This window comes from Somniosus microcephalus, chromosome 3, assembly GCF_052327205.1.
Source record: "Somniosus microcephalus isolate GS21.2 chromosome 3, FLI_Smic_1.0, whole genome shotgun sequence".
NCBI lineage: Eukaryota > Metazoa > Chordata > Chondrichthyes > Squaliformes > Somniosidae > Somniosus > Somniosus microcephalus.
The window spans coordinates 254,842,953-254,870,586 of record NC_140989.1 but is presented as its reverse complement, the minus strand read 5'-3'; the positions used below and the strand labels follow the sequence as shown (position 1 = coordinate 254,870,586).

The window sequence follows — 27,634 nt, the reverse complement described above, 5'->3', positions numbered from 1 at the left end:
GCATGGACTGGGTCAGCGTTTCATCGTCCGATTTCAGAGTTGTTGGAATCGAAGAGGCCTGCACAACGCCCACAGACACTCCAGAGGAACCGTCGAAGAAGGTGACTTAGAGGGGATTCACTGTGTAAAGCGTATTGACCTGGGAGGTTCGGGATCAACTCGTTCTATCCAGATACATTCTTCTTCTGTATTGTTGCAGTCAAAAGGATACGAGGTGTTTACAAAGGCTGTAGGCCACCATCAGATTCTAGAAAAAATACCATTAGTTCCATAGAGTGAAAACTGACTGTTTATGAAATACAAGCTTAGTTTATTTTTGTGTAGCTATTTTGTACAATTTTAATACGTAGGCAAAATGTACAAAGGAAGCTTTGTGTGTTAAACATTTGATTATCACAAGAATAACCAAGGTCCTTAATCTTAAGTTTAATGTTTTTAAAATCTTCTTTAAGGACTGCATGAAGTGCAAGCTGACTTCACATGGTTCACAGTAAATTTAACACACGGGCTGTGACTGTAGCAGATAAAAGTGCTTAGTCCACAAAAACCGTGCTTTGGGTCAAAATCTAGCAAACTGCTCTGCAAATCGCAACAAAGTAAAGCACCTCCCTGTACAGACACCAGGTTCCCTCTTGACTGCATGCTTTGTTGTTTTCTACTTGACCTTTAGTTGCTCAGCACGTACTCTGCAGAAGGACGTTGTTTCCTGGGAGGTTATCGGTGACCTGATATCATTGGTTTTAGTAGAAAGTGCTTATGACCCGCTCCCTGGAAACTTCAGCAGTTTATTCTCAACAGTTCAGTTAGCCATTACTAAATTTTTTCTTGTGTTTAGGGCGTTTTTCTGTTTTAAAATCCCCACCCTATTTATGGATTCTCCTGTTTTTTTGGTCCTTACTTTTCCCCTCTTCTGTGCCTTTACTGTCTCTTCATTGCTGAAGAACATAAGAGATAGGAGCTGGAGTAGGCCCTTCGAGCCTGCTCCGCCATTCAATGAGATCATGGCTGATCTTCTACCTCAACTCCACCTTCCTGCACTATCCCCATATTCCTTGGTTCCCTTAACATCCAAAATCTATCGATTTCTGCCTTGAATATACTCAATGACTGACTGAGCCTCCACAGCCCACTGGGATAGAGAATTCTAAAGGTTCACAACCTTCTGAGTGAAGAAATTTCTCCTCATCTCAGTCCTAAATGGCCGACCCCTTATTCTGAGAGTGACCCCTGGTTCTAAACTCCCCAGCCAGGGGAAACATCCTCCCTGCATCTACCCTGTCAAGCCCTGTAAGAATTTTATGTTTTCTGCTAAGAGCTGCATTAGTGACCTGGGGTGATTTTAGTTCCTAATTTCCTTATTTCTCTCTCTCTCTCTCTCTCTCTCTCTCTCTCTCTCCTTCTCTTCCTTCCTTCCTCCCTCTCCTCCTCGCCCCAGCTCTCTGTCTCTCCCCCTCCCCCCAGTCTCTCTCTCTCTCTCTCTCTCTCTCTCTCTCTCTCTCTCCCCTGTCCCCCCCGCTCGCTCTCCCCCTCGCCCGCCCGCTCGCTCTCCCCCCTCGCCCGCCCCCGCTCGCTCTCCCCCTCGCCCGCCCGCTCGCTCTCCCCCTCGCCCGCCCGCTCGCTCTCCCCCTCGCCCGCCCGCTCGCCTCGCCCCCCCTCGCCTGCCCGCTCGCTCTTCCCCTCCCCGCCCGCACGCTCTCCCCCTCCCCCGCCCGCCCGCTCTCCCCCTCCCCCCCGCTCTCCTCCCCCTCCCCCCCGCTCTCCTCCCCCTCCCCCCCGCTCTCCTCCCCCTCCCTCTCCCCCCCGCTCTCCTCCCCCTCCCCCTCCGCTCTCCTCCCCCCACCCCCCCGCTCTCCTCCCCCTCCCCCCCGCTCTCCTCCCCCTCCCCCCCGCTCTCCTCCCCCTCCCCCCCCCGCTCTCCTCCCCCTCCCCCCCCGCTCTCCTCCCCCTCGCCCCCGCTCTCCTCCCCCTCCCCCCCGCTCTCCTCCCCCTCCCCCCCGCTCTCCTCCCCCTCCCCCCCCGCTCTCCTCCCCCTCCCCCCCCGCTCTCCTCCCCCTCCCCCCCCCGCTCTCCTCCCCCACCCCCCCCCGCTCTCCTCCCCTCCCCCCCCGCTCTCCTCCCCCTCCCCCCCGCTCTCCTCCCCCTCCCCCCCGCTCTCCTCCCCCTCCCCCCCCCGCTCTCCTCCCCCTCCCCCCCCCGCTCTCTCCTCCCCCCTCCCCCCCCCCGCTCTCCTCCCCCTCCCCCCCCGCTCTCCTCCCCCTCCCCCCCGCTCTCCTCCCCCTCCCCCCCGCTCTCCTCCCCCTCCCCCCCCGCTCTCCTCCCCCTCCCCCCCCCGCTCTCCTCCCCCACCCCCCCCGCTCTCCTCCCCCTCCCCCCCCGCTCTCCTCCCCCTCCCCCCCCGCTCTCCTCCCCCTCCCCCCCCGCTCTCCTCCCCCTCCCCCCCGCTCTCCTCCCCCTCCCCCCCCGCTCTCCTCCCCCTCCCCCCCCCGCTCTCCTCCCCCTCCCCCCCCGCTCTCCTCCCCCTCCCCCCCGCTCTCCTCCCCCCCCCCGCTCTCCTCCCCCTCCCCCCCCGCTCTCCTCCCCCTCCCCCCCCGCTCTCCTCCCCCTCCCCCCCGCTCTCCTCCCCCTCCCCCCCCGCTCTCCTCCCCCTCCCCCCCGCTCTCCTCCCCCTCCCCCCCCGCTCTCCTCCCCCTCCCCCCCGCTCTCCTCCCCTCCCCCCCCGCTCTCCTCCCCCTCCCCCCCGCTCTCCTCCCCCTCCCCCCCCGCTCTCCTCCCCCTCCCCCCCCGCTCTCCTCCCCCTCCCCCCCGCTCTCCTCCCCCGCTCTCCTCCCCCGCTCTCCTCCCCCTCCCCCCCGCTCTCCTCCCTCCACCCCCCCGCTCTCCTCCCCCCCGCTCTCCTCCCCCTCCCCCCCCGCTCTCCTCCCCCTCCCCCCCATGTGACAAACCATGTGATAATACATTACACTGCTTTACTCTTTAAAAAAAAATGTATGTATACCCCTCTCATATAACAAAACTATGGTCCCACATTTCCCAGCATTATATGTACCACAACAAAAACTCCTGGCTTTTTTTCATTTAAATGAACTACAAATCCAGTTTAATAACCAGTTTGCAGAGCCTTCTTGATCTTTTAAAGAAGGTTTTGGGGTTGAACCAATTTTCGGGCTGTTGTATTTTGATTCCAAACTCTGATCCTGTTTCTATCTCAGACTTGTTTGAACCTGGTACTTCAGTTACTGAAATCTGCACTGAATCAAACTCATGTATGAGTTTGTGATTAAGTGGTTCAAGATCACGTCTTGGTTCATCACAGAATCATAGAAAGTTACAGCACGGAAGGAGGCCATTTCGGCCCATCATGTCCGCGCCGGCCAACAAAGAGCTATCCAGCCTAATCCCACTTCCCAGCTCTTGGTCCGTAGCCCTGCAGGTGACCGCATCCCAAGTGTAAATCCAAATACTTTTAAAATGTGGTTAGGGTTCCTGCCTCTACCACCCTTTCAGGCAATGAGTTCCAGACCCCCACAACCCTCTGGGTGAAGTCATTTCCCCTCAAATCCCCTCTAAACTTTCCCCCAATTATTTTAAATTTGTACCCCCTGGTTTTTGACCCCTCTGCTAAGGGAAATAGGTCCTTTCTATCCACTTTATCTATGGCCCTTATAATTTTATACACCTCAATAAGGTCTCTCCTCCGCCTCCTCTGTTCCAAGGAAAACAAACCCAGCCTATCCAGTCTTTCTTCATAGCTAAGATTCTCTACTCCCGGCAACATAAGAACATAAGAAATAGGAGCAGGAGTAGGCCAATCGGCCCCTCGAGCCTGCTCCGCCATTCAATAAGATCATGGCTGATCTGATCCTAACCGCCAATCCACTATCATAGAACCATCTCCTGAATCTAACAGAATTAGACACACGAAATAGGAGCAGGATCAGGCTACACGGCCCCTGGGCCCGCTCTGCTACCCACAGGGCCATGACCGATCCGAATCTAGTCTCATGTCCAAATTCCTGCCCGCTCCACGTAACCCTTAATTCCCTTTACTTCTAGGAAACTGTCTATTTCTGTTTTAAATTTATGTAATGTAGCTTCTACAGCTTTTTGGGGCAGCATATTCCATGGACCTACCACCCTCCGAGTGAAGTAGTTCCTCCTCATCTCAGTCTTGAAAGAGCAGCCCCTTATTCTAAGACTATGCCCCCTAGTTCTAGTTTCACCCATCATCGGGAACATCCTCCCCGCATCCACCCGATCCGAACCCTTCACAATCTGTGTTCCTCGGTAACTGGCCCACCTGCCGGTGGAAAGTGTTGACCCATCTCCTTGGTCATGATTTTAAAACACCTCTATTAAATCTCTGCTTTGAGGCGAACTATCCCCAGTCTCTCCACCTAACTGAAGTCCATTAGCCCTGGTACAATTCTGGTAAATCTCCTCTGCACCCTGGCCAAGACTCCATTAATATCATCATTATTAAACGACACTATTTGCTTTATTATTCTGGATAAAGGATGTATGGACCCCCCCGCCCCATCTCCTCTCCTGGTTTTTACCTCAGCATATCGGATTCCACTTCGCTTCTTGCAAGACTCCAGCCCAGGTTTTGTGCCTGGGTTTCTTTTTGCCAGGAGCAAGACAGAAGGCGCTGATTTGAATGGGGATGACATCACCGCTGGTGGGTGAAAGTTTTTGTGGAGAGAGAGAGAGAGAGAGCGAGCAGTGATCCTGGGCAGGAGTGCGGACCAGGCAGCAGGAGCTGAAGCCTGAAGGAGAGGCAGCACTCGCCGGCATCTGTTCCTAATCAGCTGCCAGGCAACAACACCGAGCGGGACAAGATCCCTCCACCAGACTCTCGACCTCCCCCCGCCCCCCCTTCAATCGTTTCAAATATTTTGATGTTGGATGATGATGATTTTTTCAGTTGGTGGATTGTCTCTAAGTTTTTTTTGTGTTGTGTTCTCTTTTCGGAAGCTTTCTGCGATGATTTCCCCGTCACCTGTGGAACTCTTGCGAGCCCCCCCGACCTGGAGCCCCGAGCCGGGCAGTCACGGCATGTTCGACCGCAAGCGCTCGACCGTGCGCAACATTCAGCTTCTGGGCGAGCCGAACGTGGCCCTGCAGAGCTATCAAGCCTGGTCTCCGGAGGAGAGCAACTCATTGGTATGTGTCTGTGTGAGAGAGAGGGAGAAATGGCAAGGCATGATTCACAGTCTCTGTGTGTATATGTGTATGGAGCTGGTGATGGGTGCACTCAACACATAGGTGTCACTGGGCTCTCGTTCTCTCTCTTTGCACAATTATATATTCCAAAGTAGTAAAACTCTCTCTTCTATAATGAGGTTATTTCGTGATTTGATTAATGCACTGAGAAAAAATTCCTGGCTTTGCATCTCTTGCTATAAGTAGGGGTGGGGAGGAGTCACTAATGTATAATCTGTGTGTGAAGTGTGTCTTGGCATAGCAATAGTATTAATCGGTGCACTGTATCTTTACTAGTTCACCGCTTTTAAAGTAATAACCGTTTTTTTTTAAACTAAATGGTGCGGGAACAACTGCTAGCCATGTGATCCATGCTTATTCAAACACTTATGAAATTAGAAGCCCCACTTGTTTGAATTGATCATCTCTGAAAGGGGCTCATTGCTGCGCCGGGCGTCGAACACCTTCCTGTTGTGTTGTCTTTCAAGTGGGATGCTCTCCATAGCATACTGATGGAAGCCTGCAGCCACTGCAAAGGACCAGCAGCCTGTGTTTACTTTTGTAAAAGCTCTCGCAAATGCTTGGAGCAAGACTTTTGACAATTCTGCCGTGCAACCACTGAGGGGGCTGTTGTTTTACCTTTTATCTCCACTGTGTAGATTCAGCAGTTTGGGATTGTTACCGCTGTGTGTGATTGGGGGGGGGGGGGGGGGGGGTCGCACAGAAAACTCCACATAAACTTGTCCGTCACATTTATTTAAAATAACGGACAGCAGTTTGTAAAGTCTGTGGGTTGTATAGTGAATTAATACACAGACTACAAGAGTAACTTTAACAGGACTTTACTATTCGAAGGTCAGGGCGAATCTGCCCAATAAATCCTTACACAACACTTATATACCGGTGTGGTCACCATCGGTATTACAGTATACAGAAGCCAAAAGAAAGTAGTGCAACCCTAAAATAGTTCTCTTAAAGGTAGGCGGGTACATACACTACAATCCTCCCTTTTTAGCTTACAACATACTTATTCCCCATTAAACATAACATATATTCAACTTCATGTAAAACAATTCACGGATATAGTCTCCTGCGGAACACAGTTCACAGGATTAGTCTCTGCGGGAACAGTTCACAGATTCAGTCTCTGGTCTTGACTCAGTCCGGACAACGCCTCCGTGGTGTAGTCGGTTCACATAGCTAGAGTGACTCATCCAATAGTCCTTCCTTTGACTTAACAGCTTGAACTTCCGTCACTTCTGAACCAGCATGGCTGACTTTTAAAAACAGCTGGACTGCCTTGGTAAGTTTCCCTACTTCCCAACTGATTTGGCTCCGTTCGTAGGGACCACGTGCGTGATCTGGTAGAGGTGATAATGGTTCAGATGGTTATCGTCTTCTGCTTCGTCTTTTCCTTTTCTGCTTCTTGGAGACTCTCTGGGCTCCCTTGTCAGCTGCCAGCTGTAGCGCCACCATCTCCCTATGTTCCTTAGACTTTAAGTGATTCATCCTGATTTCTGCACTTTGGGAGTTTTCATCACAAGCTGGGCAGACCAGGTCACTATAATATTCAGTGTCACTCAATAGGTCATGGTAATATTCGGTGTCGTCCTGATCTAGGCCAGCGAGAGGGTCTTCTACTTCCTCCTTACCCATCTGGACGTTATTCGACTTTTGTTCCCACTCCAGACATCTTTCCTGAAGAGACTTCTTCATGTGTTCAGATTCATCCCGCTCTGTCTGGGCTTCCTGCAAGTCTTTTACTAATGACCTCCTTTGTGCTTTCAATACTTCCACTTCAATCGGAGATTGATTGATCGGACTATGCAGGTGACCGCATCCCAAGTGTAAATCCAAATACTTTTTAAATGTGGTTAGGGTTCCTGCCTCTACCACCCTTTCAGGCAACGAGTTCCAGACCCCCACAACCCTCTGGGTGAAGACATTTCCCCTCAAATCTCCTCTAAACTTTCCCCCAATTATTTTAAATTTGTACCCCCTGGTTTTTGACCCCTCTGCTAAGGGAAATAGGTCCTTTCTATCCACTTTATCTATGGCCCTTATAATTTTATACACCTCAATAAGGTCTCTCCTCCGCCTCCTCTGTTCCAAGGAAAACAAACCCAGCCTATCCAGTCTTTCTTCATAGCTAAGATTCTCTACTCCCGGCAACATAAGAACATAAGAAATAGGAGCAGGAGTAGGCCAATCGGCCCCTCGAGCCTGCTCCGCCATTCAATAAGATCATGGCTGATCTGATCCTAACCGCCAATCCACTATCATAGAACCATCTCCTGAATCTAACAGAATTAGACACACGAAATAGGAGCAGGATCAGGCTACACGGCCCCTGGGCCCGCTCTGCTACCCACAGGGCCATGACCGATCCGAATCTAGTCTCATGTCCAAATTCCTGCCCGCTCCACGTAACCCTTAATTCCCTTTACTTCTAGGAAACTGTCTATTTCTGTTTTAAATTTATGTAATGTAGCTTCTACAGCTTTTTGGGGCAGCATATTCCATGGACCTACCACCCTCCGAGTGAAGTAGTTCCTCCTCATCTCAGTCTTGAAAGAGCAGCCCCTTATTCTAAGACTATGCCCCCTAGTTCTAGTTTCACCCATCATCGGGAACATCCTCCCCGCATCCACCCGATCCAAACCCTTCACAATCTTATATGTTTCAATAAGATCGCCTCTCATTCTTCTGAAATCCAATGAGTAGAGTCCCAATCTACTCAACCTCTCCTCATATGTCCATCCCCTCATCCCCGGGATTAACCGAGTGAACCTTCTTTGTACTGACTCGAGAGCAAGTATGTCCTTTCTTAAGTATGGACACCAAAACTGTATGCAGTATTCCAGGTGCGGTCTCACCAATACCTTGTACAACTGAAGCAATACCTCCCTATTTTTATATTCTATCCCCCTAGCAATGAAAGCCAACATTCCATTGGCCTTCTTAATCACTTGCTGCACCTGCATACTAACCTTTTGAGTTTCGTGCACCAGGACCCCCAGATCCCTTTGTACTTCAGTACTTTCCAGTTTCTTGCCATTAAGATAATAACTTGCTCTACGATTTTTCCTGCCAAAGTGCATAACCTCACACTTTCCAGTATTGTATTCCATCTGCCAAATCTCTGCCCACTTACTTAGCCTGTCTATGTCCCCTTGCAGGTTTTTTATGTCCTCCTCACTTGCTACTTTCCCTCCCATCTTAGTTTCATCTGCAAACTTTGATATGTTACACTCGGTCCCCTCCTCCAAATCGTTAATATAGATTGTGAAGAGTTGGGGACCCAGCACTGACCTCTGCGGAACACCACTAGTTACTGATTGCCAGTCTGAGAATGAACCATTTATCCCAACTCTCTGCCTTCTGTTAGATAGCCAATCCTCTATCCATGCCAGAATATTACCCCCAATCCCGTGATTTTTTATCTTAAGCGATAATCTTTTGTGTGGCACCTTGTCAAATGCCTTTTGGAAGTCTAAATACACTACGTCCACTGGTTCCCCTTTATCCACCCTATATGTTACTTCCTCAAAGAACTCCAGCAAATTTGTTAAACACGACTTCCCCTTCATAAAACCATGCTGACTTTGTCCTATTAAATTATGATTATCCAAATGTCCTGTTACTGTCTCCTTAATAATGGACTCTAAAATTTTACCTACCACAGATGTTAGGCTAACCAATCTATAGTTTCCAGCCTTCTGTCTACTGCCCTTTTTAAATAAGGGTGTTACATTAGCAGTTTTCCAGTCTGCCGGGACCTTTGCCAAGTCCAGTGAGTTTTGGAAAATTATTACCAATGCATCCACAATCCCTACCGCCACTTCCCTCAAGACCCTAGGATGTAAGCCATCAGGTCCAGGTGATTTATCCGCCTGGAGTCCCATTATTTTACCGAGTACCACTTCCTTAGTGATTTTGATCGTGTTTAGCTCCTCCCCCCCCCCCTCCCCCTTTAGCCCCTGTTTGTCCAGTGTTGGGATATTCTTAGTGCCTTCTACTGTAAAGACTGATATAAAATATTCATTCAGTGTTTTTGCCATCTCCATATTTCCCACCATTAATTTCCCGGTCTCATCCTCTAAGGGACCAACATTTACTTTAGCCACCCTTTTTCTTTTTATATAACTATAAAAACTTTTGCTATCTGTTTTTATATTTTTTGCTAATTTACTTTCATAATCTATCTTCCCTTTCTTAATCAATCTTTTTGTTATTTTTTGCTGCCTTTTAAAGTTTTCCCAATCCTCTATCCTCCTGCTAGATTTGGCTACCTTATATGCCCTTGTTTTTAGTCGAATACTATCCTTAATTTCTTTACTTAGCCACGGATGGCTGTCTTTTCTTTTACACCCTTTTCTTCTCAGTGGAATGTTGTTTAATCTAAAGTCTTGTTCAAGACTTTCTACCGCTTTTTACAGAACACACTATGCTGTGATGCATCTAGAATGAAACTGAAAGTAAAACTCCTCCGGACTGCTTGTCTCTCACATGACCTCTGCTGGTCAGGCACAAGTAATCAAAAACACAGACAAATATGCTGTAAGACATAAGTAATCAAACACAGACAAATATCATCACTATTTGCTGATATCATTACATCTCCCTTTCTTAAAACAACAGTATTTTACTCTTAACTAACAACATTTAATGAACTTACATTATCATTATCATGATCAAGGTTTTTTACCCTTGCTTTGTGTGTTCACATGAAATATGTCAATACACTAGAACTTGAAGAAAGAATAAGATAACATTACTTCCTTCTTTAACAATAGTCCTTAAATTTGCTCAATGAGTCCCTCAGGAGGCTTCACGTGTCTTGAGGATTTTCTGATTGATTGTCCTTGAATCTGAGTTGTTGCCTCAGATGATTGGTTCTCAGCTGCGTGATCAGGTTGTTCTTTGAACTTCCTCACTTTCTCCCCCTCTTTTGTTTTCAGGAGGTTCTCCGGGATGGGTAGGTTTGACCTTAGCCGACGTCCCATCAGGAGTTGGGCTGGTGACATACCACACTCGAGCGGCGTTGTGCGGTATACAAGCATGCTTTGGTAGAAGTCAGTTCCGCTGTCTTTTGCCTTGTACTTCAGTCTTTTCACTGTGTTTGCGGGCTCTCCTGGGTCAACAGCTCTGGACAACGTGTCTGCTGTATACATCAGCTTACCCGGTGTGTACGCAACATTCAGTTCATCATAGACTGTCTCGCTTTCACTTTCCACAACGAGGACTCTCTTTACCAGGTTTAGTCTCTCACAGGCTTTTAAACCTAGTATGGCTTGCACATCCTTTGGCACCACGATTAATGCTAGCGTGTGCTCTCTGTCCTTGTGTGTTACTTTGACAATGCATTTTCCTTTCACTGGTATATCAGTACCTGAGTATCCGGTCACTTTCACTTGTATTCCATGTAACTTTGGTCTGGGTCTAATTCTCTTAAAATCGGTCTCTGATATCACATTAACTTGTGCTCCAGTATCCAATTTAAATGGAATGTGTATGTCATTCACTTTTAGTGTCAACATCCAGTCTCTTTCTTCATTTTCGTTCGCTGGCCACGCCTCTTTTTTCACATTGGCGCTCGTTTTGTTAAACGGTTTGTGTCCGTTCTTACTCACTGCATCCACGTTGCAGCTACTGTCACTGAACAGCTCCTTTGCCTGCAACTTCACAGTCTCTGTAGCCCTACACAGTGCTATGGCTTTTCCCAGGTCTAGATCTTGCTCTCGTAGCAGTCATTCCCTTAGACCATTATCTGGAATACCACACACCAGTCTGTCTTTTATCAGCGAGTCTGTCAGTCCCCCAAATTCACATGATTTGCTTCGGTTTCTCAGTTCAGTCACATACTGATCAATAGTCTCGCCGATTTTCTGTACACGTGAAAAATTTGTGCCTCTCAAAGGTCACGTTGCGTTTAGGTATGCAGTAGGCCTCAAACTGTTCCATTATTTTATCGAGCTTCATTTTGTCTCCATCAACAGCGAATGTGAAGTTATTATACACCTCCAGCGCTTCATCACCCACGACATGCAAGAACAGTGACGATTTCTGTTTATTACTTTTCTTGTCAGCTCCGATTGCTGCTAAATACAACTCTAAACGTTGTTTGAACCTTCTCCAATTTTCAGCCACATTACCTGTTAATTGAAGTGTCGCCGGTGGGTGTAAACCTTCCATTTTTTCACTTCGTTAGCTATTCTCTAATGGTAAGCAACGATGTTCTCTTCTGGCTTGCTAACATGTGGAGAGCTGATTTCGCTTACTTGCCACAACTGCTTTCACTGTCCCATCAAGTTGCTAACTTCAGATTTTTTCTCTTTCAGCCACTTCTGACATCATGTTTTGATTTCTTTTTGGGTTCAATAAAGACTCATTTCTGAAAGAGAATGTTGTTTAATCTAAAGTCTTGTTCAAGACTTTCTACAGCTTTTTACAGAACACACTATGCTGTGATGCATCTAGAATGAAACTGAAAGTAAAACTCCTCCGGACTGCTTGTCTCTCACATGACCTCTGCTGGTCAGGCACAAGTAATCAAAAACACAGACAAATATGCTGTAAGACATAAGTAATCAAACACAGACAAATACCATCACTATTTGCTGATATCATTACACTGATCATGTATCGTCTTACCCTTTAATCTATTTTCCCAATCCACTCTACTCAATTCCGCTCTCATACCTTCATAGTCTCCTTTATTCAAGCTTAGCACGCTTGTTTGAGATCCAACCTTCTCACCCTCTACTTGAATATGGAATTCAACCATGTTATGGTCACTCATTCCAAGGGGATCCTTTACTAGGACATTTTTAATTAATCCTGTCTCGTTACACAGGACCAGATCTAAGGTTGCTTGCCCCCTGGTCGGTTCAGTTACATACTGCTCAAGAAACCCATCCCTAATACACTCAATGAACTCATCCTCAAGGCAGCCCTGCCCAATTTGATTTGTCCAATTAATATGATAGTTAAAATCCCCCATAATTATAGATGTTCCCTTATTACAAGCCTCAACTATTTCCTGATTGATACTCCGTCCAACAGATTTGCCACTGTTTGGAGGCCTATAGACTACGCCCACTAGTCTTTTTTTCCCCTTATTATTCCTTACCTCCACCCAAACTGTTTCATTATCCTGATCTTTTGACCCAATATAATTTCTCTGTATTACAGTGATTCCTTCCTTTATTAACATAGCCACCCCACCTCCCCTTCCTTCCTGCCTGTCCTTCCTGATCATTAAATAACCTGGTATGTTTAATTCCCAGGCATTGTCACCCTGCAGCCATGTTTCTGTAATGGCCACAAGATCATACCCATATGTAGTTATTTGTGCCATTAACTCGTCTATTTTGTTACAAATGCTACGTGCATTCAGATAGAGAACTTTCAAAGATGTTTTGTGACACTTAGTTCCTGCTTTTGCCCTTTTTATTACTTTACCTTTTACTCCATACCTTCTACCCCTTCCTGACATGCTCTGGTTTTTAATTTCCCCACTGCTACCTAAGTCTATGACCTTCTCTGTTGTCATTTTTATTATTTGCTCTCTAGGAACCTCCCCCCCACTAGTTAGTTTAAAGCCCTCTCTACAGCCCTAGTTATATGATCTGCCAGGACTCTAGTCCCAGCACTGGCCAAGTGAAGCCTGTCCCAACGGAACAGCTCCCTCCTGCCCCAGTACTGGTGCCAGTGTCCCAGGAAGCAAAACCCATTTCTCCCACACCAGTCTTTGAGCCACGCATTTAACTCTGTAATTTTATTTGTCCTAGCCAAATTCGCTCGTGGCTCAGGTAATAATCCAGAGATTAGTACCCTTGTGGTTCTGCTTTTTAATTTGGCCCCTAGCTGCTCACACTCCCTCAGCAGAACCTCCTTCCTTGTCCTATCTATGTCGTTGGTACCAACATGGACCACGACAACTGGATCCTCCCCCTCCAAGTTTCTCTCCAGTCCAGAGGAGATGTCCTTAACCCTGGCACCGGGCAGGCAACACAGCCTTCGGGACTCTCGCTCTCGGCTGCAAAGAACTCTATCTATCCCCCTAACGATACTATCCCCTACCACTACAACATTTCTTTTAACTCCCCCCCACTTGAATGGACCCCCGCTCCACTGTGCTGTGGCCAGGTTGCTCATCCTCCCCGCAGTCCCTGTTCCCATCCTCACAGGGAGTAAGAGCCTCGAACCTGTTGGACAAGTGCAAGGGCTGCGGCTCCTCCAACACTACCTCCTGGATCCCCGTACCTGCCTCACTTCTAGTCACACCATCCTGACCCTGGCCACGGACTACATCTGAATTAATTAATCTAATTGGTGTGACTACCTTGTGATACACAGAGTCCAGGTAACTCTCCCCCCTCCCTGATGTGTCTCAGTGTTTGAAGCTCGGACTCCAGCTCTTCAACACGGAGCCGGAATTCCTCGAGCAGCCAACACTTACTGCAAATGCGATCACCGTGAGCATCAATGGTGTCCACCAGCTCCCACATATTGCAGCAGCAACACATCACCTGATCTCCCATTCTATGTAATTAATTAAATTTATTAATATTATTCTTAAAAACCCTCTGCCCTGATTCTAGATGGTGAATATCACACCTTAGAAACTATAAACCAAAGAGATTTAAGCTTCAAAAGGGAGAAATACTTACCAACCAATCACTTACCCGCTTTCTGGTGACGTCACACTTGGATTACTTTTTCCCTCTCTCCTTCCCTCCGAGTTCCCAGACTGGAGACTGGTAGGCCTTACCTGGTCTCTGGGACTTTTATAGCCCCGCTGCTGCCGCTGAGTTCCCGCCGACGCACATCCTTGTAAATCTCCTCTGTACCCTCTCTAGGGCAATCACATCTTTCCTGTAATGTGGTGACCAGAACTGGACGCAGTACTCTAGCTGAGGCCTAATTAGTGTTTTATATAGTTGAAGCATAACCCCCCTGCTCTTGTATTCTATGCCACAGCTAATAAAGGCAAGCATTCCATATGCCTTCTTAACCACCTTATCTAATTGGTCTGCTACCTTCAGGGATCTGTGGACATGCACTCCAAGGTCCCTTTGTTCCTCTACACTACTCAGTGTCCTACCATTTAATGTGTATTCCCTTTCCTTGTTGGTCCTCCCCAAATGCATTACCTCACACTTCTCCGGATTGAATTCCATTTGTCACTGTTCTGCCCACCTGACCAATTTATTACTTTCTTCCTGCAGTCTACAACTTACTTCTTCAGTATCAACCAGACAGCCGATTTTAGTATCATCTGCAAACTTCTTAATCATAACCCCTATATTCAAGTCAAGATCGTTGATATGTACCACAAAAAGCAAGGGACCTAGTACTGAGCCCTGCGGCACTCCACTGGAAACAGCCTTCCAGTCACAAAATCTTATTTTCATAGCAGAGATCATTTGATCTATATGAACACCTTGGATGTTATCACCAATTTCAACCAAATATTTCTTGGTTCCACCAACCTCTACTATGGTTCCTACATCCCACATGTGTGAACTCGACTTTCCATGGGGACCGAGAACACGAACATACTCGTTTTGTTTGAAACTGTGTTCTCCAAATGCCACTTCTGAAAGAAGAATTTTGCAGAGTATCTTTTCTGCTATTAGCCCTGGATCTGTTCTGGGTTTTTTGTTGTTTTTGTTTTCCTCTCCCAGGAGATTACATGGCTGTGGTGGGGGGGGGGGGGGGTGGGTGTGTTAAGAGTCTAGTCATGATGCTTCAGCCATCATGGGGTGTGGGGCAGGCTTGATGGACCAGCTGGCCTTTCCTGCCTGTTGACTTCATGTTTATATCCTTTACCACCTTGAGCATGAAATTCATCAACACTTTTCTTTGGGTGAAGGAGATGGAAAAGGGGTGCAGACATTTGTAATTAAAAGGAAATTATGTTGAAATAACTACCTTGGTTCAGTCATTGGCTCAAATGTCACTCAAGTGAAACATTGTGCACAGTGTAAATGCAGCCATTTTGAGGTGTGGTAATCCTAGTGAGGCCCAGAAGCTGTGTGTCTGCTCTTTGTATCTGGCCTTCCTGTTCACCTGGGGTTGTAAGCAGAGTTGTTGCTTCCTCAGATGGTGGAATCTAGTACAAGGGGCCACAATCTTAAAATTAACTCGGCCATTCAGGAGTGAAATCAGGAAGCACTTCTTCGCACAAAGGGTAGTGGAAATCTGGAATTCTCTTTTTTTCGCCCTCCACCCCCCCCCAACAGAAAAAGGGCACTAGCTGCTGCGTCGATTGGAATTTTAAAACTGAGATCGACAGATTATTGTTGGGTAAGGGTATCCAGGGATATGGATAAAAGGCGAGTAAATGGAATTGAGGTGCAGATCAGCTGTGATCTAGTCGAATGATGGAACAAGCTGTTGAATGGCCTATTCCTGTTCTATGTTACAGTGTCAGCTGTGGCTCAGTGGGTAGCACACTCGCTTCTAGGTCAGAAGGTTGTGGGTTCGAGTCCCACTCCAGTGACTTGAGCACACGAAGCTAGGCTGACACTCTAGTGCAGTGCTGAGGGAGTGCTGCACTGTCAGAGGTGCCGTCTTTCGGATGAGACGTTAAACCAAGGCCCCGTCTGCCCCCTCAGGTGGACGTAAAAGATCCCAGCAGGAGAGTTATCCCTGGTGTCCTGGCCAATATTTATCCCTCAACCAACATAACAAAAACAGATTATCTGGTCAAGTGATTACACTTCAAAAGTACTTCATTGGCTGTAAAGCGCTTTGAGACGTCCAGTGGTCGTGGAAGGCGCTATAGAAAAGTTTTTTTTCTTTCTATGTAAAATTCCTCCATGGCCTTGCCCCCCCCCCTCTCCTTTCTGTAACCCCCTCCAGTCTTACAGCCCTCTGCGAACTCTGCATTCCTCCAACTCTGGCCTCTTGTCCATGCCCCCACTTCCTTCATCCCACCATTGGGGGCCGTGCCTTCAGCTGTCTAGGCCCTAAACTCTGGAATTCCCTCCCTAGAACTCTCCACTTCACTCTCCTCCTTTAAGAAAGTTCATAACACGTACCTCTTTGACCAAGCATTTGGTCAACTGTCCTAATTTCTCTCTCTTTGGCTTGGTGTCATTTTTTTCCCCGATTACTCTCCTGGGAAGCGCCTTGGGACGCTTTACTATGTTAAAGGCGCTATATAAATGTAAGCTGTTGTTACAAGTCTGTCAACTTCCATTTGCAACAGATTGAGTGTAGTCCACTGTCGTCCTCCTTGCTGTTTGATGAAGAAAAAGTAAAGGAATGCTTTGAAAGGGGGTGGGGATGGAGGTGATGGGAGAATTGAGAGGCATATTCTCACTGTTCATTGAGTAAACTAAAAGACTCGCTAGAACAAACTAAGACTTGCTAAACCCTATAGGACCTGGACCTGTACCAACTCTGCAGTATCACCCTGCCCCCACAGACACTTCCTGTGGGAAAGTTCTCGGCCTATTACCTCGCTGGCATGTTTCAGATCACAATGTGGGTGCAGACCCATGTGCCATCATTCCATGGTGAACCATGCTAGAATATTACTCAACAAGGCAGCACTTGAGACTGTGTCCCTCAACAAAATGAAAACCGCTAGCTTAGAATATTGTGGTTGTTTGCCAATATGTGTGCGACTTGAGATAACAACTCTTCCTCCTTCCATGCCACATTTGTTGAAATTCTCAACAGCCATAGAAAAGATGTTTGTGTGTTTTGGGGAACAATTAAAAGGTGGGAAATCTGTATATAAGCAAAATCCGCTAACGTTAGTTGTAACTGGGCAATAAATGCGGCATTGCCAGCTTCACCCATGTCCCAAGAACAAATTTTAAAACTGGGGATTGATTGTAGAAATTGTCAGTTGTTAGGGGGAGTGTGGGGACTAATTTTACTGGATATTGGGTCATTAAAAAATGAAGACCAAACTGGCAACATATATACATGCAGTAGAGTGCAATAAAATGAAGAAGCTGCATTTAATGAAGTGCTATTGGAGAGGCCTGAATACTTAATTTTTGATGATTCCAGTAACAGAAATGATTAGCACAGTACCAGGTTACTTGAGTTTTGAAGACTGGGTTTCCCAGTGCAGCAGACACTAACATGCCCAAGAGTAAATGCGTGCTTTCATCGCCCTAGGTGGTGCCAGTATTTCACTGAGCTGTACGAATTGTGTTGTGTGCAATTTGCCATGCTCATTGCAGCATATAAACACTGAACGGTTGGCTATTGGGCTACGTCTGTTGAAAGAAGGGAAGTATGTTCAGCATAAAGGACTCAACCCTTTTTATGTTGTGCATTTATTTTGGGGGAGGGGGGGGGGAAAGAGTGGAGAAAACACCTACCTGAAGACTCTGATGCACATTATGGCTCTGTAATTACTGTAATAAAGAGTCTAGCTGTTGAGTCGGTGGGAGATGAATCACCTATCTGATTAGTCGCAAATGTCTTGCTCCTACAGTCTACTACTTAGCAAGTCTGTTGCTTTCTGTAGAATCTACCCACTCATAAACTCCTACATTGTCCTTGCCTTTCAGTCAGGATGCCTTCATGGAGTCACTCATTCCAGAGATGCACTGACACTTTTCATACTACCAATCGTACACTAACCTATTGCCACTTTTCAGGCAGGAGTTGGAGAGTGGAATCATTTAATGTTTTTTGTTTCTCTAATTCACATTTATACTGTTGATTTCAGGCTCCAATGGTTTACAGATCCCTTTCAACTGTTTCCTCCCCCCCCCCCCCCCCCCAAGGAAGGCGTGAAAGATCCCATGGCACTATTCGAAGAAGTGCAGGGGAGTTTCTCCTGGTGTCCTGGACAGTATTTATCTCTCGACCAACATCTAAAAATCAGATGAACTGGCCATTACTTCATTGCTGTTTGTGGGACCTTGCTGTGTGCAAATTGGCTGCCGTGTTTCCTACATTTTAGTGACTACGCTTCAAAAAGTATAAAGCTGGCTGTAAAGTGCTTTGGGACGTACTGAAGTCATAAATATCGATATAAATGCACGTTCTTTCTTTTCTCTACTTATTTTTAAAAAAGTGCTGCCGTGTTTCCGCCTCGGGAGGGTTACCAGTGAACAGCAACAACTTGCATTTATTTAGTGCCTATTAATGTAGCAAAATGCCCCAAGACACTTCAGAGGTGTAAGGGAGGGTGGGAGAAAGGAGCTATACAGACTGCAAAGGCCCCATGTCTGTGCTGAGTTCGCTGCTGTCCACTGGCATGGCAATACAAGTGCTAGAATTGGCCTCGGCATCTCTGGGTTAGGGAAAGGAATGTTGGCCAGGGAAACCCACTCCGTCCAGAGACGACCCCTGTTGGGGGGGCCCATTGACCTCCTCCACAGTCCAAGGTCACCCGTGCATAATGGCCGATAGTAGAGACTGGTCCCTGTGGAGCTGTATCACACCAAGGAGTCAAAATACCTTCAGCGGGGGAGGAAAAAGTAATATTTAGTTATTTCTAGTGAATATATTATTCCCTCATGGGCCAAACTCCGTCACACACCTGATTTACAGTCTTTGTCTTTCTTTTCAGAGCCCAGTACTAAAAGTGAACAATATGTGTCGTAAATTCAAAAGACATTCCAAATCAAAGAAGCTGTTGCCTAAGGTATTCTATTGCGCTGTTGTGAAGCTTCCTGATTTATCAATCCAGTTAATGTGTGTGGTTGACAGTGTGTTTTTTGTTGCTGTAATGGGAGACTGGTACTAAATGTCTACTCGCCAGTAATGTCTGGGTCAGGATGCTAGGGAGCCATCGTGATCTGTCCCATTGCTCGTGACAGATGAACGAATCTTCTAGAACATCCGCAAAGCAGCTTTTAACCTAATTTGTTGTTTTGACAACAACAGCCACACCTACTCCGATGTGGGTAAACCACTCCAGCGATTTTGTGTTTTGGCATTTCAATAGCGAGGTGCTGTGGGCCCCACCCCCCAAACATTCAAGAAAGTTCCATTTCTCATCTTGGGACATGTGCTTGTGCTTCATTTTGAATCCTGCTATGTAAAAATGGTGACATTTGTCCAACCTTGCTGCACACTCTTTCACAGTTTGTCATTAATTTCATGTGGCCTGAATTATTTTAGTTACAGTCGGTTTGCTCAGGCGTGTATTAAAAAATGTGGGTTTTTTTGGTCAGTCGTTTGCCTCGTTTCCACAAGGCACTCGATGAATTATTGTGCCCAGTTGCTGATTGGACTGACTGCAGCAAACCAAGTCAGCTGTGATGGGACAGACTGAAACATCTGCTTCCTACGGTGAAATGCAGATGTGTGCATGTGGCCCAGTTACATTAAATCAGTGTTGCCCAAGGATGTGATTGCTTTGGAGAGGGTGCAGAGAAGATTCACCAGGATGTTACCTGGGATGGAGCGCCTCAGCTATGAAGAGAGGCTGGACAGGCTGGGGTTGTTTTCCTTGGAGCAAAGAAGGCTGAGGGGGGACCTGATTGAGGTGTACAAAATGATGAGGGGCATAGATAGGGTAGACAAAGAGGAACTTTTCCCCTTAGTAGGGGGGTCAATAACAAGGGGGCATAGATTCAGGGTAAGGGGCAGGAGATTTAGAGGGGATTTGAGGAGGAACTTTTTCACCCAGAGGGTGGTTGGAATGTGGAACTCAATGCCTGAAAGGGTGGTAGAGGCAGGAACCCTCACAACATTCAAGAAGCATTTGGATGAGCACTTGAAATGCCATTGCATACAAGGCTATGGACCAAATGCTGGAAAATGGGATTAGACTGGACAGGGATGGATGGGCGGCGCAGACACGATGGGCCGAAGGGCCTCTTTCTGTGCTGTAAAACTCTATGACTCTATGACTCTATGACTCTAATACATTAGCCACTGGCCACGTGTGGTGACTTGGGAGCCCAGATGTGGCCAACTGCATGTCTGATTAGTAAAAAGAAAAATGAGTAATAGACACAGTCACAGGGTATGTGACCTCAATATTTATATTTTTTGTTCATTTATTGGTAAAATGGTAAGATGAAAAGCAGTGTGTTTGTGCAAGTGTTTTTTGAATGAGTGCTTTGCTTCCTTGGTTATTGAATGGTGATAAATGTTTAGTAATTATACACAGGTGAAGTACATTTACCTGTATTGTGAGTGTATGTGAGGTGTTTTTGACTAAAATGGTGCCACTGTAGCCACACTTGTCCAGTAGAAATTGCTGACTAACCGTGACACCACTTTAAATGGAAGCGACCATGAGGAAAATCCTGTGAGACTGACGGAAGGAAAGCCTTGCTTCAGATCACTGCCCACATTTCCAAAGAGTGCGGCATGCAATTTTTCTTCCTCTGAATACCAGCTCATAGGGTTGATTGCTGTTTTTATTCCCTAAAGCATTAACTTAGAAAGTTTTACAGTGCACCAGGGAATTTGAGAGGCTTGTTGGTGGGCACGAGTTATTTTCCACTAGGATTTCGACAGAACATAATAGTGGAACATGAATAATTTCTGACGGTGCCCGTTTGACCTGTGGGGCGAGGGGAGGAGGGTAGCCAGCAGTACAGCTTTTTTTTTTTTTTAATGTATCCTTCCAGATTTAGGTTGGTTTGGCGATCAGGTTTTGAGCTGTGTAACACCAGGGTGAAATACTGACGACGTTAATAGTGGAATTAGGGGAGCGTGTTACACTAGTGCCTTGGCACCAATATGCAGAATCAGGCTAGTTAGAATACTAACTGAGCACTAAATATTTAGGGGGAGAAATTCAGTACCGCCCATTTTGGGGCGCTAATATCGGCCGGGCGCAAAGTTTAGCGCCTGGCGCTAATTATCGCCTCCGACTGCAAAATTCGCCCCTAGAGGTGATTTGAGCGCTAAATCAGGCGCTACGCACCACTCAAGGTGCTAACGTCAGGGAGCGAGGCGCTACCTCAGAACGCTACCGAAGCTCAAGCGATGTCAGTTACCATGGAAGCCAGACAGACTGGAGCCATCCAGTTCTTAAAGGGAAGGGGCCATCTTGCTGGCCAGCCACACCCTGCTCATTGCAGCCTTGAATCTTGGCTTGGAGAGACCTCTAAAGCAATTGTGTTGGATGCCCTAATGGATAGGCGCAGGGAAAGAGCTCGGCGCTTAGTAACCTCAAAAGTGGTGCCGAGGGCCAAAACTCCTTAGAACAGCGTTAAATCTCTCCCCCTCAACCTGCGTGTACCAAATATTTTGCCAACAAGAAAAGAGAGGAAGCGGCCGCCTTTAAAGCGTGCTCCCCCAGCCCCTTCCCGACTGCAAAACGTTTCCCTCTACCTGTCGTTGCTAGCAGCAGTTGGAAAGGCAGGGGGCGCCACACAATATCCGGTCTGGGGCATTGCACGCGGGTGCAGGAGATCGTAGTGTTTAGTGCCACCGCAAAATGTCTGGTCAATTTTGCGAGTGGCGCAAAAATCACCACGCTCAGGTGCTAACGGGAGGTGCTACGCAACCGAATTTTTCCCCCTTAGTATGCAAATGCGCTCACTTTCCCATCCCAACATCTGCTTGATTTCTTGTTGCGAGGGCTGGGCAATTCCCTTCCAATTTACGCTAATTTTTTTTGGCCTTAATGCTTTCTCTCGTATTTAAACGAAATGTCGCATATTCTCTTTTAGGAGAATTTTTTTAGGCTTGCATTTTTTTTGAGGGAGAGCATTAATCTTTATCTCTTGCCACAGGCTACACATGAAAGCAGTTGTTTAATGCACTACGATCTGTTTATGTAATAAAAATTAATATCCTTTGACGTTTTGTGCGTAGCCGGCTTGTTTAACTTGAGGTAATTCATTGTGTCCTATTATAAGCATTTGTTTCCTTTAAGCTTCCTTTGTGAGTTTATATTTTGTTTACAGACTGCAATCCGGTGATTTCTGTTGGGAGGAAATCCACTTTGTTCGGGCTCCTCACTGCTACCAAGGAGCCGATGCTGCCTAACAATGTTGGCTCTGCATTCATGTCATGCTCAGCCAGCAGTGTGCATCACTGTGGGATCTGGCGCGCTTTTTTTTTCATTCAAGGGATGTGGACGTCGCCAGCAAGGCCAGCATTTATTGCCCATCCCTAATTGCCCTGGAGAAGGTGGTGGTGAGCTGCCTTGAACTGATATTGCATCGACGACTCCAACCCCCGTTGTTCACTTCCTCTGTTGGGAGGCTGGCAAGACCAATCCAATTTAGTGTATACAGACACCAATCTCTAGGAAGCTGGTGTTCAAGTCCCGTGAAGCTCTGACATCCTGATGTTGGAAGAATGCTTGAAGGGATAATTACTAGTCCTAGCCCCTTTAGGGCTACCCCGGATCAGGCGTATTCCTCAGACGTTCACTTTCAACTAAAGTTTGAGGTAGCCGAATCCTAAAGTCGCTTAATTGGGTCTAAAGGTCCGGACTGTCTCTCCCTAAAGGAAAGGAACAACCTGAAAATGTTACCGTCCTCCAGATAGCACATTTTTAATAAGTTTAGCTAGACTGTAACGTTCCAGATATTCTGAGGGCCCGGAAAACTCCCCCAGAATTCTGCAACTCCTCACCAAAGAGTGTACAGAGATTGAGTTCGCGAGTTTGATACAGAATTCTTATGTGAGACAATTCTAAAAATATATAGATTTATTAAAGAACCGACATGTAATTTACAGTTGGTGAGTCAATTGCAACATTAACAGTTCCAAAAAGAGAAAGCTTAACAATCCTATTAGAGAACCTTACTCTCAAATCTTAACTTTGCTACAGTTTTACAGTTCTTAAAGTTCTATTCAGGATATCCACCAAAATCAAATACCTTTGATCCCCGAGGTACAAAATGTTGTAGACACAGAGCCGCCTCTGAAGCCGAGAATCACTTTGCCCCTTTAAAGCGAGTCTATATCCCATTTGAGAGTTCAATATTTATACCCTTTTCCAGTGGTATTTCCTTTAAGGTTTTCTGCTGATGTAAGCTAATTATCTCTAGTCATTTTTCTGTTGACCCCTGCAATTCTTAGTCACCTCAGCTGGTAGCATTACAGAATTATGTCTCTTCTCTAGGTGTTCTAAGTTTACCATAAAAAACGGTGTTACGGCAGGTGTGTTTTTTACTTGATGTCATTTTTACGAAGGCAGATGTTTCTTACTTTTATGTGCTTCTTTATGAAGTGTAAATTAGAACACCTTGTACAGGGTGGACCATTGTTTCATTCCGAAAGGTTCAGCCTGCCGGAGCCTTTAACTTTCAGTTTCAATAAGGTTATTGATTCAGTGTCAACAACTATTTTATCTCTAGCCAGAATGCTTTCACAGCTTTTTCATCGTTCGGTTTCTAGATTTCCAGACCCAGTTTGTCATGTTTTAATAAGGCCAGAATTCTTTCATGAGACAGTGTAATTTTCTGAATAGGTTATGTGGCTGATTCTTTAACATGCTCACAATGGGAAAGACCACCAAACCTGCACTGTGTAGTCAGGGGCCTGAATTTTGGGTTAAAACACTCCAACTTGAATATTGCAACCCTTTTATGTATGGAAAAAGTGCTTCCTGACTTCACATTTTTTAAAAAGTGGTTTAATCTAGTAAAACTACCTAAGCTCCACCAGCTGCTCCTTAAATGGCTCAGTGGGTATATGAACTGTGGGTTGTTGTACTAACGCAAAACAGAGCAGAAGGTTCTCTGTTTGATTCCTGGTCTGGGCAAGAATCATCTGAGCGCAGTGAGGTATTACAATTGCTCTTGGTGCCCATTTGCTAGGAAGGGGAAAAAACAGCATAAAAGATCACCGGAAACCCCAGTGTAAAGTGGTGATAGCCGCAACACACTTGCACTTTAAATTCCGCGATCGTTTGCGCTGTTGAATTTCATCCCGCCCAGATTCTGTTATCTGGGTGGAAATCATGCAGAAACTCCAGGCCATTATGTGTTACATAGAATTAAACCACGTATTCTCTGATTTGCAATGAGAACCCGCATGGGCAATCCATGTGTGCATATGTATAAAATCTTGCTTTAGAGTAGTACCCAAGATACCTCTAGTTGGTCTCACTTAGAACTGATTTGTGCAATGGTAATTCCATTCATTAGAAGAGGGTTGGCGGCGATTCAGAAACTTCTTGTGTATTGTGTTGTGCACAAAATAACATTGTTTTTGATACGATTACTTCCCAAAAGAAGAATGAGGATATGGTTGCGTGGCTTCAATAGAGGGCAACTGTGCAATAAGCTTTTTGGCTTTGTCTTGTGAGAGCTGAGGGCTGTATTGAAGCTTACTATTATTACCAGGAGTGAATCACCTCCAGTTCAGTTGAATTTGCTTGGTGTGCATTTTTCCAGGGATGCAGCCAGGCACAGAGTTGCTTGCTCAGGAATCTGACTGCAGTTGTGCCAATTATTTCAACAAAGGTTGGTGGCGGGCAGCAGTTGGCTTCTTCCACCAGTCATTCAGAAGATTTGTACAGAGAATCAGCATGGGATGCCTGCCATGTGACCATGTGCTGGGCAGCTAAAGAGCCCTCCTTGTTGTAGCTGGTGAATAGCTTTGCGCAATAGCTGTGAATGATATCGGTTGCCAATTTGTGGGGGGAGGTGGGTGCGGATGTTGGTGCATTTTAATATTGTAGCTGTAGCACAGGACAATTTGCCATCCTTTTAATGATTTAATGAACTAAAGTAGCTTTCATAGAATGGTTACAGCACAGAAGGAGGCCATTCGGTCTGTCGAGCCCATGCCGGCTTTCTGCAAGAGCACTTCAGCTAGTCTCACACCCCCATCCGCCCTTTCTCCGAAGCCCTCCAATTTTAGTTACTTATCCAATTCCTTTTTGAACGCCACGATCGAAGAATAATAACAAAAAGATTGATTAAAAAAGGGAAGATAGATTATGAAAGTAAATTAGCAAAATATATAAAAAAAGATAGTAAGAGTTTTTATAGTTATATAAAAAGAAAAAGGGTGGCTCAAGTAAATGTTGGTCCCTTAGAGGATGAGACCGGGAAATTAATGGTGGGAAATATGGAGATGGCAAAAACACTGAATGAATATTTTATATCAGTCTTTACAGTAGAAGGCACTAAGAATATCCCAACACTGGACAAACAGGGGGCTAAAGGGGGGGAGGAGCTAAACACGATCAAAATCACTAAGGAAGTGGTACTCGGTAAAATAATGGGACTCCAGGCGGATAAGTCACCTGGACCTGATGGCTTACATCCTAGGGTCTTGAGGGAAGTGGCGGTAGGGATTATGGATGCATTGGTAATAATTTTCCAAAACTCCCTGGACTCGGCAAAGGTCCCGGCAGACTGGAAAACTGCTAATGTAACACCCTTATTTAAAAAGGGCAGTAGACAGAAGGCTGGAAACTATAGACCGGTTAGCCTAACATCTGTGGTAGGTAAAATTTTGGAGTCCATTATTAAGGAGACAGTAACAGGACATTTGGATAATCATAATTTAATAGGACAAAGTCAGCATGGTTTTATGAAGGGGAAGTCGTGTTTGACAAATTTGCTGGAGTTCTTTGAGGAAGTAACATATAGGGTGGATAAAGGGGAACCAGTGGACGTAGTGTATTTAGACTTCCAAAAGGCATTTGTCAAGGTGCCACACAAGATTATTGCTTAAGATAAAAAATCACGGGATTGGGGGTAATATTCTGGCATGGATAGAGGATTGGCTATCTAACAGAAGGCAGAGAGTTGGGATAAATGGTTCATTCTCAGACTGGCAATCAGTAACTAGTGGTGTTCCACAAGGGTCAGTGCTGGGTCCCCAACTCTTTACAATCTATATTAATGATTTGGAGGAGGGGACCGAGTGTAACATATCAAAGTTTGCAGATGATACTAAGATGGGAGGGAAAGTAGTGAGTGAGGAAGACATAAAAAACCTGCACGAGGACATAGACAGGCTAAGTAAGTGGGCAGAGATTTGGCAGATGGAATACAATACTGGAAAGTGTGAGGTTATGCACTTTGGCAGGAAAAATCGTAGAGCAAGTTATTATCTTAATGGCAAGAAACTGGAAAGTACTGAAGTACAAAGGGATCTGGGGGTCCTGGTGCACGAAACTCAAAAGGTTAGTATGCAGGTGCAGCAAGTGATTAAGAAGGCCAATGGAATGTTGGCTTTCCTTGCTAGGGGGATAGAATATAAAAATAGGGAGGTATTGCTTCAGTTGTACAAGGTATTGGTGAGACCGCACCTGGAATACTGCATACAGTTTTGGTGCCCATACTTAAGAAAAGACATACTTGCTCTTGAGTCAGTACAAAGAAGGTTCACTCGGTTAATCCTGGGGATGAGGGGATGGACATATGAGGAGAAGTTGAGTAGATTGGGACTCTACTCATTGGAGTTCAGAAGAATGTGAGGCGATCTTATTGAAACATATAAGATTGTGAAGGGGTTGGATTGGGTGGATGCGAGGAAGATGTTCCCGATGATGGGTGAAACTAGAACTAGGGGGCATAGTCTTAGAATAAGGGGCTGCTCTTTCAAAACTGAGATGAGGAGGAACTACTTCACTCAGAGGGTGGTAGGTCCATGGAATATGCTGCCCCAAAAAGCTGTAGAAGCTACATCATTACATAAATTTAAAACAGAAATAGACAGTTTCCTAGAAGTAAAGGGAATTGAGGGTTACGGGGAGCGGGCAGGAATTTGGACACGAGTCTAGGTTCGGATCGGTCATGGCCCTGTGGGTAGCGGAGCGGGCCCAGGGGCCGTGTAGCCTGATCCTGCTCCTATTTCGTGTGTCTAATTCTGTTAGATTCAGGAGATGGTTCTGTGATAGTGGATTGGCGGTTAGGATCAGATCAGCCATGATCTTATTGAATGGCGGAGCAGGCTCGAGGGGCCGATTGGCCTACTCCTGCTCCTATTTCTTATGTTCTTATGAATCTGCCTTCACTACCCTTTCAGGCAGTGCATTCCAGATCCTAACCACTCGCTGCATAAAAAAGTTGTTCCTCATTCGCCTTTGGTTCTTCTGCCAATCACCTTTTAAATCTGTGTCCTCTGGCTCTCCGCCCTTCCGCCAATGGGTACAGTTTCTCTCTATCTACTCTGTCCAGACCCCTCATGATTTTGAACACCTATATCAAATCTCCTCTCAACCTGCAGTTACATGCTTTTTAAAAAAAAAAAAAAAAAAATTCTAACCACATTTAAGTTGGCCTCCTCGCTGTTCGTGTTCCCCAGGGAGTGAGGGTATTGTCTTAGTTTTGATTTCTCCTTAATGTAATATTTGTTATCAGTTGCTTTCCCTGCGTTTATGTCCACAGTTTCCACTTGTGGTTTATTAATATTATGTTGATGTCACTTGTTCCAGGAGCCCTGTTATCACTTGTTTGATGTGCCTTGTTAGTATTGAGTGTTGTCATGGTTATCTCGTTGCTGCTTTAGAGGATCTGCTCCTTTTAGATCATTAAGTTCACCAGAATACACAGTCATCACTCTT

General features: G+C 46.1%; 1 protein-coding gene across 3 annotated transcripts in view; it reads left to right on the top strand.

Moving 5' to 3' along the window:
• Positions 1-27,634, top strand: part of LOC147121851 (ral guanine nucleotide dissociation stimulator-like 1) — a 164,627-nt gene that overhangs the window by 84,688 nt on the left and 52,305 nt on the right. The window contains exons 1-2 of one of the 3 annotated variants that reach the window (XM_085982358.1): positions 4,007-5,163; positions 18,758-18,832. The exons of 1 other annotated variant lie outside the window; for it this stretch is intronic. In XM_085982358.1, coding sequence (XP_085838484.1) covers positions 4,906-5,163; positions 18,758-18,832 — 333 coding nt within the window. In that variant the 5' untranslated portion in view covers positions 4,007-4,905. Of the gene's footprint in view, positions 1-4,006; positions 5,164-18,757; positions 18,833-27,634 lie in introns of those variants that run through there. One more of the 3 variants, XM_085982359.1, reaches the window with a different exon arrangement.